Here is a 13,001-nt window from a genome sequence, read left to right on the forward strand (position 1 = left end):
CGGAAGAGAAATGAAGATATTTAGCTGTGTGAATGTGTCTTTTATGTGGCAAATGCAGAAGTACTCACTTCAGAGGCTCATTCCAGGTTTCTTTTTTCTTTCCTTTGAGGAAAAATATTACTCTCCAAGTGAAGGCCAAACAGTGTGGGGAGAACAGTTCCTTTTCAGAGGACAGAGGCTCTTAATTCTCCAACATGGAACAACCCTGCCAGCCTCTTACATTTCACTTACCAAAGTCGGGAGGAAGCTGGTGATCTGGCTTTGGGATGAGATGGAGATAGAGCCCTTCGGATGCCGGGTGTGAGGTGGAAGGGTAAGTTTTCTCTCTCCCTTTCTCTTTTATAGCCCTAAGTTCAGAGGAACACAATAATTAGATTTTTCCATGAGCGGGACAATCACATTCACAGTATTCAACAGTGGAGCTGCAATCCATTGAATGGCTTTTGGGAAAATTTCCAACCTTTGCCATGTATATCCATTCCACCCCAACAAAAGGCCTTTATTAGGTTAAAACTGAACATTATAATTGAATTAACACAATCTGACACTAATAAGAAGGTTCTGGATGTGTGATCTGGACTTACATTGTAAAAAAACAAAACAAAAACACACTTTTAGAAAGCACCTATACTTTGTATCTAAAACTACCCAGAGCAAAATTTCTCATAGTCCAGTTTAGCCCACACAAATGTCAAAATAAAGGTCACTTTCAGCTTATTCCCCCTACCTTTATCTCTTTTAATTCTTAAGCAGTTTTTTTTTTTAACCCTGGAACACACTATAGCTCAGTTTATTTTTTTTAATTTACATGTCTGCTATGTCAGACATTAATTCATTTTTTTCTTTATACGGGTGTTATACAAACAAGTCCTTCCTCACTCAGTGTCCTCTTGCCCTTGAAGGAAAAGTCAGGTTCAAGGTGAGGAATTTCAGCTATTTTTAGTCTTCCTCATTAGGGATGAAATGGAAATCTCTGAGGTTGGGCCAAAACATCAGCCCTCCTATGACTGCATACTAGGAATTCAGCCAGAGAGGTGACACCTTTCCTAGGTAGAAATGGGCAAAAGGAAACCCAGAAGTGTTCTGATAGTCTCAAGTCAACGAAGACAAAAACAAACAAACAATAAAACCCCCCAAACCAAAACACAAACAGAAACAAACAAAAAGACAAGGCACAGGGCAAGGGAGAAAGTACTCATTCCAAGTATCTGAAACACGGCCAACAGTGTTCTGGGATGGGAACAGATGCTGGCTGGAGGGACCTGTGTGGATGCCTGTCAGTCCTTCACTCTGTGGGATCCTTCCAGGAAAGCAGACTGAGGGTGCTAGGGAAGGGGCAGAACAACACCTAGCGTCAGGGCCAATAAGCTGGCGTGTACCTTCTTTTCTTTCCTTTTCTGCCTGGCTCAAACATCACGCCCCTTCTTTCTTCCCTCCCCTTTTGTTCCCTTCAGCATCTCTTCTAATTGCTTCTATTTTTCTTAGTAGCATCCTAGTTGATGGACTGGGCTATAGGTGGGGGAAAAACATCTCAGTGTCAAATAATACTTAATGTCTCCCCAGAATTTCTAAATAAAACAAATGAAGGATGAGGCAGGAAAGAGCTTCACAGGGTGAAAGAGCTTCACAGGGTGCCACCTCTATATCACTTGCAGCCGCATGACCACCCTTTGTTCCCGTCTCCGGTAGTAGAGGGCAGGAGGCAGGTTATTGGAGAACAGCTGCAGTGCTTGGGTAGCAGAAGCAGCAGCCACCATATGGAACCCTCTTGATAGGTGTACAGGATGGCAATTATGCCTCTGGCAGATCAAGTCCCCAGAGTGGAAGGTACAGGCCTCTTCCCGAGGGAGGCTGGGGTTAAGCCCTTGAGTTGCTTTTCTTTCTTTTTCTCAAAACATTTTAATTTGGCTAAAGTCAGATCAAGGAGAGACCTGAATGGGAAAATAAGTCAGGAAAGGTAATTTGTTGTGTGGAGGATTTGGGGACTAATGTCATCATCTACGCCTTGATAAGACAGGCATCTGGGAATAAATCTACATTAAAGTGTATAATCCTCAGAGTCTTCTTTTTGTTAAAGTGCCACTGAACCAATTCTTTCTTTCTTAAATCTGACCTCCCTTTAATCACCTTTAGGGAGTAGGGGGAACAGGGAGAAGCAGTTTGGAAAAATGCTCAGTATTTGACATAACACCCTCCCAGGCAGGTAGATAGATGCTTTTACCCTCTTAGTTCTTTTAAATATCTTTCCACTGGTCTTGGACCCAATCACCTATTTGAGTTCCACACATGTAAAGATGCTCCTGATTCTCATCCTGATCTGAGTTAACAGCCAGTGGTCTGTACAATAATCTTTCCTGTTAACACGTTCCACAAGGCTAAGGTGGAACACACACAGCAAGCCCATGTCAGTGGCCTAGGCAACTTACCAGCAGGACAAAGACTTTAGTTTTACAACTAAAGTTAGGTTTAGAATACAAATAACCCACAAGAGAGACAATATAAACAGATATTCAAAGGCAGCACTGTACAAGAGAACAGTGATGATAGAAATGTTCTGCACCTACACTGTCCAAAATGGTAGCCACTAGCCACATTTGGCTATTTGAATTTAGACCTAAATTAATTAAAATTAAATGTTAAGTTTAGTCTCACAAAACGTATTTCAAGTACTCAATAGCAGGCAGTTGAATTTAGATCTAAATTAATTAAAATTTAATAAAATTGAAAAGGAAATTAAGAAAACAATCCCATTTACAACAGCATCAAAAAAAGAATAAAATACTTAGGAATAAACTTAACCAAGGAGGTGGGAGACTTCTACAGAGAAAACTAGAAGGCATTGCTGAAAGAGATTAAAGAAGACACAAATAAATGGGAAGACATCTAAAGTTCACAGAATGGAAGACTTGTTATTGCTAAGATGTCAATACTATCCCAAGCAATCTACAGAATCAATGCAATCCCTATCAAAAGCCAACATCATTTTTTGCAGAAATAGAAAACTCCATCCTAAACTCATATGGAACCTCAAGGGACCCTGAATAAACAATCTTGAAAAAGAAGAACAAAGTTGGAGGTCTCACAATCCCTGATTTCAGAACATATTACAAATCTATGGTAATCAAAACAGTATGGTACTGGCATAAAGACAGACATATAGACCAATGAAACAGAGTACAGCATCCAGAAATAAACCCTTGTGTATATGGTCAAAGGATCCTTGACAAGAGTGCCAACACCATTCAATGGGGAAAAGACAGTCTTTTCAACAAATGGTGCTGGGAAACTGGATATCCACATGCAAAAGAATGTAGTTGGATCCTTACCTTACACCATATACAAAAATGAACTCAAAACGATTAAAGACCTAAATGTAAGACTTCAAATTATAAAATTCCCAGAAGAAAATGGGAAGCATCATGATACTGGATTTGGTAATAAATTTGGTAATAAAAAAAAATTTCTTGGATATGACACCAAAAGCACATGCAATGAAAGCAAAAATAAGCAAATGGGACTTCAAAAAACTCCTATGCATCAAAGGATATAATCAACAGAGTAAGAAGAGTAAGAAAGAGACCTACAGAATGAGGGAAAATATTTGCAAATCATATATCTGATAAGGGATTAATATCCATAATGTATAAATAACTCCAACAACAAAAATTAAAAATAAGATTAAAAAACTTAAGATTAAAAAATGGGCAAAGGACTTGATTAGATATTTCTCCAAAGATGATATACAAATGGCCAACAAACTTATAGAAAGATGCTCAACATCACTGATGATTAGAGAAATGCAAATCAAAACCATAATGAGGTATTATCTCACACCTATCAGACTACTATTTAAAAAACAAATAAAAAAAACAAAATGAAAAAACAAGTATTGGTGAGGATGTGAAAACACTGGAAGACCTTGTACCCTGTTGGTTGGAACGTAAGTAAAATGGTATTGTCACTTTGGAAAACAGTATAGCAGTTATTCAAAAAATTAAAAATAAAATTACCATAAGATCCAACAATTGGGTATATATCCAAAAGAACTGAAGGCAGGATCTTGAAGAGATATCTGCACACCCATGTTTGTAGCAGTGCTATTCACAATAGCCAAAAGTAAGAAGCAACTCAAATGTCCATCAACAGATGAACAGATTAACAAAATGTGGTGCATCTATACATGTATACATGTGTGTGTATATATACACATACAGAAATATATATGTATAGACACACACACACACAACGGAGTGTTACTAGCCTTAAAAAGAACAGAAATCCTGTCACATGCTACAACGTGGAAGGACAGACCTTAAGGACATTATGCTAAGTGAAATAAGCCAGTCACAAAAAGACAAATACTGGGCTTCTCTGGTGGCGCAGTGGTTGAGAGTCCGCCTGCCGATGCAGGGGACATGGGTTCGTGCCCTGGTCCAGGAAGATCCCACATGCCGCGGAGCGGCTGGGCCCGTGAGCCATGGCCTCTGAGCCTGCGCGTCCAGAGCCTGTGCTCCGCAACGGGAGAGGCCACAACAGTGAGAGGCCTGCATACTGAAAAAAAAAAAAAAAAGACAAATACTGTATGATTTCATTTGTATGAGGTATCTAATGTAGTCAAATTCATAGGAACAGAAAGTAAAATGGTGGTTGCCAGGAGCTGGGGGAGGAGGATGTAAGGTTGTTGTTTAGTGGGTATAGTTTCAGTTTTGCAAGATTTAACAAGTTCTAGAGATTGGCTGCACGACAATGTGAATACACTTAATTCTACTGAACTGCACATTTAAAAACAGTTAAGATGCTATATTTTGTTGTATGTTTTTTGTCACAATTAAAAATTGCCTAAAAGAAAATTAAATTTCAAATTTGATCCGTCAGTCTCATTTGCCACATTTTCAAGTGCTCAGCTGAATTCCACAGTGCAGCTCTGGAGTATAAATGATTTGTGAGTCGTTTTCTGGCAGTAGGTATTTGCCTAAATATTTAATCGCAAAGAAGTGAAAAGACAGCCAATAGATCAAATACAGAAAGAAGGCACTAAAAAGACAAAAACAAAACCGGTGAGAAAATATAGGTTTTGGATCATATGATGACAAATCCCTCTCATTTAATCTGTTGGCCAAGGATCACCTCTCACCCTTCCCTCCTGGAGTGTTAATTTTTGTTTTTATCCGTAACAAGGTATTTTTTTCTTTGGTACACGCTTTTCTCTACCCAATAAGTATCCAACATTTGGGGCCAAAACTGTTCTGCTTAACTATTGCTACTTGTCCACAGCTAGGATCTCTGAGGCACCAAAGTGCTAATGATGGAAGACTTCCCAGACATCAAAGGTAGTTTCACTTCTGGCTTGAAGGGCTGGAGGTCTGATTCAATCATGAATTAAACCTTGACTCCTGAAAGCCTGAAGCGCTTGAAAGCAAACTGCCTGTAGGCAAAGCCATCAAGCTCTCACAACCCTTGAATTAGCCTCAAAGGTCGAAGCAAAATCCTTTCAGGTGTTCATCAGATTTATAAATCTGAATTGCTCTGAGAAGTTAGGATTGAAAAAAATTGTTCCAGCCTCTCATGGGCCATGCTGTTGCCACGAGAGAGGGGCAATGAGATCTTCTGGTGGACTGGGAAGTCCTTTAAGACTAAAGTACAACGTCTGAAGACCACAGAACAATGTCTATACATTTCAACGGCTACCAAATAACACACAGTTTAAATAAAACAAAGAAGAAGAAAGATTCTTGGAGACATACAAGTGACCTCATTGCATTTATAGCATGGTGAAAATTAATGTTAGTTCAGCCACCTTGTCAGAAACAACAGGTACAAATTATATTCTTCACTTGCAAAACGTGAGTCTGTAACACAGCCCAACAGCCTTTCAAGAATTACTTAGTGAATAACTAGTGTTTTCTATTCTTTGTCACTATATTTTAAGACCTGGGCCTTGACACGGATTAGCTAAACAGACAAAAATTCCTTATCTTGCTTTTCAGTGAACCACATTTAGAGTTCAGCCAGCTTCTGGACAGGGTTGGAATAAAATGCAAAGGCAGCAGTCCAGGCCCACTTCCCCTTCAAAGGTTTTCTTACTTTCAAAAATAAAGTATGTTGGCATTGCACTTATTCGTATGGAGGCACCCATATGGCAGTTCAGCCACTCAGACATGCTTGAACAAAGAACAATTTTCATCTTCAAATTCAGATTTTCAGGGGGGAGCAGAATCGCCAAGTGGGGAGGAAGTATGGGGACAGCACCACTCAGCCAGCCAGATTCAAGACTGGTGGGACGGATGGGAGGACGGATGTCACCATCGCCTGGCTTACAGCTACTCACCGCTGTGCCGTGAACAGTCCTCCTTCGCGCGGAGCCCTCCGGTGGTGTTACAAAGAATTTTGGTCGCTCCATCGGATTTCTAGAGTGTGCAGCTTTGTAGGGCATGATGTTGATGGGGCTGCAAGATGCTGAACGAGGACACATGGGGGTAACTAGGGTGCAGGTGATTGTTTTACACGCAAGAGTGCCAGAGGAGCAGTTGAAGGAAAGCCAAAAGCAGGATCAGGAAAAGTAGCAAAGCGGAGATAGAGAGAAAAGTAGGGAGAAGATGTTATTACCTAAAGGTGTCCAGACCATCATACTCAACTCTCCTCAAGGTCCTATTAGTTTACAGTGTGTCCAAAAGGAGGGCATGTCCAAATGAAAAATCTGGAATATATAAACTATTTGGCTATTTAAATACTTATTAAAGATATAGATGTAAGCCAATAATTACAGAGAGCAATGGTCTTATAGTCCCATAAACAGATGGTTCTGGTAAAATGCGACATTAGTGACAGATAATTTTAAGATAAGGATTGTTTATAATTAGATTTTTCCTAATAGCTTTACGATGGAACAAACGGTGGAAAGACAGCAAGTGAGCAAGCAGGCAAGCAAGATATACTGCAACTATTTTGGGAGTAAAATTCAACAACCACTGGGGAAAAAAAAGCAACTGAAATTTTAAGATGTTAAATGACCAAGTCTTATCAGGTATTAAGACTTGTTACAAGAATAACTAATAATTTCCAGAAAAAAAATTCTGTAAGTGTTTTATCTACTTAAAGGCAAATCAAATGCACGCTTCTGGGTTCTCCCCAAAAGCCAAGGCATTTGATGGTTCATAACAAGCAGCAGAACGTATGGGGAAATGGGATGTCATCATTTAAAACGGTGAAGGGAACATAAATATGTTAGAATTGCCAAAAATAAAGTTGAATCACGAACAGCTGTTGCAGTTTTACTCAAGATAGAAATAATAGAAATATTTTTTTGAAAACCACGTAGCTTCTGACCATTCACCTTCAAAGGAACAGTATCATTAATCAAGTGATTCTGAGTAACAGTGGGTTTAAAGAAATTCACAGAACACTGCGTAGGTATCAAACATGTGGGTACTAATGTTCCAAGGTTCATTTTCAGATCTCATCCGGAAATCTTGTTTTCCAGCAAAAAATAAGACAATTAAACATGACTACTGAGGGGAATGCTATGTATTCGGACCATGTTATAAAATGACTTTACCCGACCCTAGCCATTGTAGTAGCAACCCTTTAAAGAGACTGTTAAGTCAACTGAATATAACAGTATTAATAAATTAAAAACTCAAAAGTTAACAGGACAAATTCAAGGTAATCTCAATTTCAGAATTATAGTTAAAAATATTTAAGTGCTTTTTTGGTTTAGTCTACAGACAGAAAGTCCATCAGATTGCATCTGTATTCCTGTGTTCTCTTTCATTAAACGCCTTGCAGTATCTTCTGGTTATCACTGAATGGTCAAGGTGGTGAATCGACTGGAAACTGCACTCTCTTCTCCCATCATCTGAAAACAGAACCCTTATTTCTTGGATAAGCTGAAACACTTTGCATTCCCTCAGTTCTCCTTAAAAGGTATATGTCTTACTTCCAAACTGACATAAAGCTTTGCCTCAGACCTTAATCGTGAAGGAAGTTTCCTTTGTGCTGTGAAGAAGGAGACCCTCTCCTCATTTGGCTTATCGTGATCACAGGGAAAACTGTTGGAAAACAACCTTTTCTCAAGTGCCACAACAAAGCAGTTGCCCTTCCCAGACAAAGAAAGAGTTCATTAATGCAAACCTCTTCCAAGCCAATCAAATGCCTTTAAAGAAGAACATCCTGGCACAAGGCACTTCTGTGGGATTAATGACCAAGAGAGGCACACACAGCCCAGGGCACAGCCAGAGGCCATTAACTGCTCAAGGATCAAGAAACCCTAGATGACAGCCCTGCTCTGAGGCCATGGGTCTGACACTGAAAAAGGAATGAAGCACAGAAATATGATTTCTTTTCCCTCTAGTGGAAAGTAATAATTTCAGGGGTATCTGTGGAGCACTTCCTTGGAGCATTTCCTGAGACCACCGTGGATGTAACCAATCTCATCACGCCTCTGGTTCATTCTTTATTATAGTGCTGAGTCAATGTGAAGGAAAGGAAAAAAATATCCTTAAACCTACCTAATGTAAATTTGAGGTTTAAAAATCCTCAAATTTAATTCTTCAAGAAACATCGTCTGGCTAATTCTAAGGATACTACATTTCATGGAATTCATCGCTGTTCTTAACAGCAACTGTTGAAAACCCTGAAACTTTTAAATCAATTATTCTAATAATCTTGCCCTTCTGAAGAAATAGGAAGAGCAATATATGATTGTTGTTTTCTTTTCCCTCCTAGAGTGCCCTCCATATCCCAAAGTAGTTTTATTAAACATTTCTTTTATGGAAATGTCTTTGAGAAATCCTTCCACAATATCTGTATTTCTTTCTACTATTGGTAGCAAGCATGCATTAATTTAACGTATTCAGGATTTTCTATGTGAAATAATGGCTGCAGAGAAAAGATAATGCAGTTCAAGTGGTTGGAGTGCAGCAGAGAGAATAATTACATAGTAGAATAATAACATTTATTGAGTGCCTACTATGTGCAGGTACTATTTGAAACATTTTACATGTGTTAACTCATTTAATCCTGAGTTCTAATAATCACATGTATCATGAATGTATTTTTAAAAATGGGCAAGAAAAAAATCAACCCAAAGCAGTGGTCACAATGAAACATACGAGACTCTGATTTCCAATTTTCAACGGCTCTTATTACTTGTTCTGGGAATTTGCAATCACCAAACACCCTAGGAGTAAGGATGGCTATTTTGATTTGCTACTGTAACCCTGGCTCTGGATGTAGGTCATCCTCTCGCCAATGGCAACTGGATATGAGGTGAACTCAAGGGACGACACTAAAATGGGAAGACAAGAAAAAATAATCAAGGAGACCAGATGGAAAAATAAAAGTGATGGGAAACATGCTTTTGAGGAGATAAGTGTAAGAGACGTTTACATGAATAATTTAAAATGGAAATTTCTAAACACAACAGTTTTGGTTCATTAAATATAAGCTGTCATCAATGCAATAATAGGTAACAATGATCTAAGGAATGTATTAATAAAACAGGCAACTCAAGTAAAGGCTATGTATGCATTGCTTCACAGTAAAATACGTTACAAAAATGTATCAATTTGTGAAAAGGAGAATGGAAAAGTTGCAAAGTAAAGAAGAGCCAGTTAGCAGATTAAAAAGCACCTTGGTTGAGCGCCAAGGAAGGTGGGAAGCTGGGCAAGTCGAATGGGTGGAAAATGAGGAAATGGTGTTGGAAGAGACTAGAGGAAGAGTGAAAGAATTGACAGAAGTTAGTGATGACAGAAATAGCAAAGAAAGACAATTTTTTAGCTGTGAGGCAGTCCTTTAGTATGAAACAACATACAATGTGGAGGTTCAGAAGCATGAGAACCATAAACTATTTAGATCCTATGAATTAGGACTGAAAAGCAGTTTTAAAGGTTTTTCAATTAGCTGGACATAAAGAACAGCTTTCATGACTTATATGAAAGTATGACAAAATGGACATAAAAATAAAGTATCTTGAAATAAACTGTAGTTTTTTCCTTCAGAAAATTCTCAGATGCAATGTGACAGTTGACAGGAGAGTTACTTTATAGAAAGCACAGATCACTGTGGTACAGCTAGTTGAACGCACAATGGTACAGAGAGCATCACGAGGGTGCCAAGGATAGAAGCACGTTTAAGACCTAGTCCACCAATTTTCTAAGTGCCTCTGGTATAACTCACTTATTGTCAATCTCTTGTTTTCCACAGGCAGGTGGTGGGAATGCCTGCACTTGCTTCCTTGACTGCCTCCCAGGGGTACTATGAGAATAAGGGTTGATACTAGCTCATTGGACACCACAGATGAAAGATATCATAAAACCACCAAGAATTATTATTAAAAAAGAGGGCTAGTGAACATGAGGTGGCTTGCAGAGGCAAAGCCTTTTTAAAGGGAGCTTTATGAAGAGGCTATGCAATTTCTCATGTGCCAAACATGAGGGCTGGTTACATAGATACACCAATTGTGCCCAAAGATATTTGGGAAAGTCAAAATCAACTCACCATGAGAGAGACACTGCCAAAAGCCTAATAGGTATCTTTCTTTCCAGCTAGATGTAGACTCTATACTAACTTCTCGTTAAACTAATTGGCTCATTCAGGGGTGTTTTATATTTCAAAAAAGTAGAGGAGTTATAACTAATTATAATAACTAGTACTTGGCACATTTTACATATTTTCAAAGTATGTAACAAATAAGAACGCTGTAATTAGCCTTCTCCACAACTCTTTATAGAGTTTTGAAAGGGTACTATTCCTCAATAAAAGACTAGCCCAGGGAGGATGTGACTAGTCCACAGCTACATTATGAAACACTATGCTTAAATCGGCTTGTGCTTTGAGTTTATCCCCAGGCCCACAAATTAGTATTAGATATTAAATTATTTCTACCTTCGATCATCTGCTCAGATGCAGGGGCAGAAAGAAAGGTGGGTAAGGGATAGGATTTTCTGGTAACACTATGAACAGACAGAAGCCTCTGAAGCCATCTGATCACAGGGAGGGGCATCCTTTACCTGCCCGGCATCTGGTGTCCAGATAAGATGCTAAGACGGATGCTCAGAGGAAACGATACCAGGGGCATGAAACCAACACCAACAGACACATTTCCAACGCCATTCCACCAGGAGGAGGAGAAGCACGCGATGGGAAAAATTGAGATGGGATTAGATGAAAATGGGTGGCTTAGAGACGCTTCTAAAGGAGGACTTTACCTCACGAAGAAAGTTGCACCTTGACAGTTTTACCTGTATCTCCAGACAAGGCAGCTGTGCTTTTACTTCTGGCCAGGAACGAATGTGTGGGCGTCAGCAATCTGTTAACCACGCTGCTCTCCCATGGGCTGAGCTGCAGGCGGCGAGCTAAACGTCACCACATAAGTGAGATGTTAGAAGCATTCTTTCCAGGGGCGAGGGGGTGCAAGGCATCACCCCTATCGCTCCCACATGCCGGGCCTTCGCGAGAGACCTCGACAGAGACCAGGCTGTCCGGGGAGGAAGCTGGTGGAGAGTCAGGGCAGGAGGGACTCTGCTCAAAGGAGCAGCTATTCCATAAGGTGCCTCTCTTCAAGAGGTTAAGTTTGTGGCAGGCTCTGCATTAGTTTTATGGACACAGATTTTGCTAACCACCCTCCTATGGATCCAACAGGTAACAAAACAGAAGAACCATTTCCAGCAGGTTTGGCATGTATCTCTGAGTCTGTCGAACCCATCTGCCCTCATCAGGATGGGCGGTGAGCAGACAGCACACACCTCAGCCAAAAGGCGTCCTAAGTACCCTGAATGTCAACTTCAACAAAGTCGAAGCTTCATGCAAGACTGGAAATATGTGGATAGAGAAAAGGTCTCCATTAAATTTTGCCACATCTCCATGAATTGCTACTTGGGCAACTGGAGGAAATTAGATATAATAAAGTGAAAGAGGACTCATGCAACGTTCTATGTAAGTTTTTCTTTTGACTTTCCCATTTAGCAAGCAAGTTCTTTAAGATCCCTGGTTTGGCAAAAACATAAAAATTCTGATGGAGGATAAGGGTAAAGCTGAAGATAAAATTAAGATAGAAAAGCCAAAATTCAATATAATCATAATGTCAGAAATTACTAGTGGGTGTGTGAAGAGTCAAGAAAATAAATTTAAAATGATGCAATGAAGTGGAGTCCCAAATTGTACTGGGGCTTCACAAGACCACTGTTAGGAAATGCATGCTAATTATAAATTAATTACTTTGCTTATACTGTTAGCTTCCAGGGATGGTCCATGAAAATATAGAAGCTACTTTCCAAAGATATCAGGAAAGAAGCTTGCAAAATCCTACAAATATCACTAAAATAAAGTGATCATATACACTTGACCCTTGAACAATACAGGTTTGAACTGCGCACATCCACTTATACATGGATTTTTCCACATTTTATATTTCCCGATAAATATACAGTTGGCCCTCGGTATCCATGAATGCGGAACCGGCAGATGCGGAGGGCTCACTATGGAACTTCAGCATCTGAGGACTTGGGTATCTGCGGCGGCTCCTGCAACCAACCCTCTGTGGATACTGAGGGAGGACTGTATCTCTATTTTAGAATACACTTCCAAGTCGCTTATAAAAGTCTTTCAAACTGTCTAAACCTGACAAGGCCACTTCTGTTCTGCACCATAAACAGCAGGTGCAAGTCCTCTGGTCTCTGGAGCAACTGTCCTTATAATAAATTTTTATATATGTTATAGTTTAAAGAAATGACTTCTGAATTCTAGGAAATTAGTTTTAGTTAATAGAAGCCATCCGATGTTAAAGGCTGTTGTAGAAAATATCCGCTCCTATTTGAAAGGACGTATCAACCTCCAATAAGTACGTTAATTATCAGACTTTATTTTAAAAGAGTAGCTATTTTGATCAAGGTGCTGGTGAATTTAAGAATTAGTGAATTCTTTACTAGAATTTCTGTTTATTGGGAGAGTCTTCATGGTTAAATTCAATCTGCTGACAAATAAAAAGATCTGTTATAAAAACT

At 39.4% G+C, this 13,001-nt stretch overlaps 1 protein-coding gene across 8 annotated transcripts in view; it reads right to left on the reverse strand.

The window, feature by feature from the left end:
* Positions 1 to 13,001, reverse strand: part of MAP7 (microtubule associated protein 7) — a 168,335-nt gene that overhangs the window by 18,245 nt on the left and 137,089 nt on the right. For 5 of the 8 annotated variants that reach the window (XM_089921652.1, XM_089921646.1, XM_089921645.1 and 2 more), the window contains 4 exons: positions 11,241 to 11,354; positions 6,329 to 6,456; positions 4,363 to 4,551; positions 232 to 347 (listed from right to left, as the gene is read on the reverse strand). In XM_089921652.1, the coding sequence (XP_089777778.1) occupies positions 232 to 347; positions 4,363 to 4,551; positions 6,329 to 6,456; positions 11,241 to 11,354 (547 nt within the window). The remainder of the gene's footprint in view (positions 1 to 231; positions 348 to 4,362; positions 4,552 to 6,328; positions 6,457 to 11,240; positions 11,355 to 13,001) is intronic. The other 3 variants (XM_089921649.1, XM_089921648.1, XM_089921647.1) reach the window with 2 other exon arrangements.

Source organism: Delphinapterus leucas, chromosome 12, assembly GCF_059928025.1.
Source record: "Delphinapterus leucas isolate spDelLeu-1000000601 "Yukka" chromosome 12, BTC_Dleu_Yukka2, whole genome shotgun sequence".
Taxonomy (NCBI): domain Eukaryota; kingdom Metazoa; phylum Chordata; class Mammalia; order Artiodactyla; family Monodontidae; genus Delphinapterus; species Delphinapterus leucas.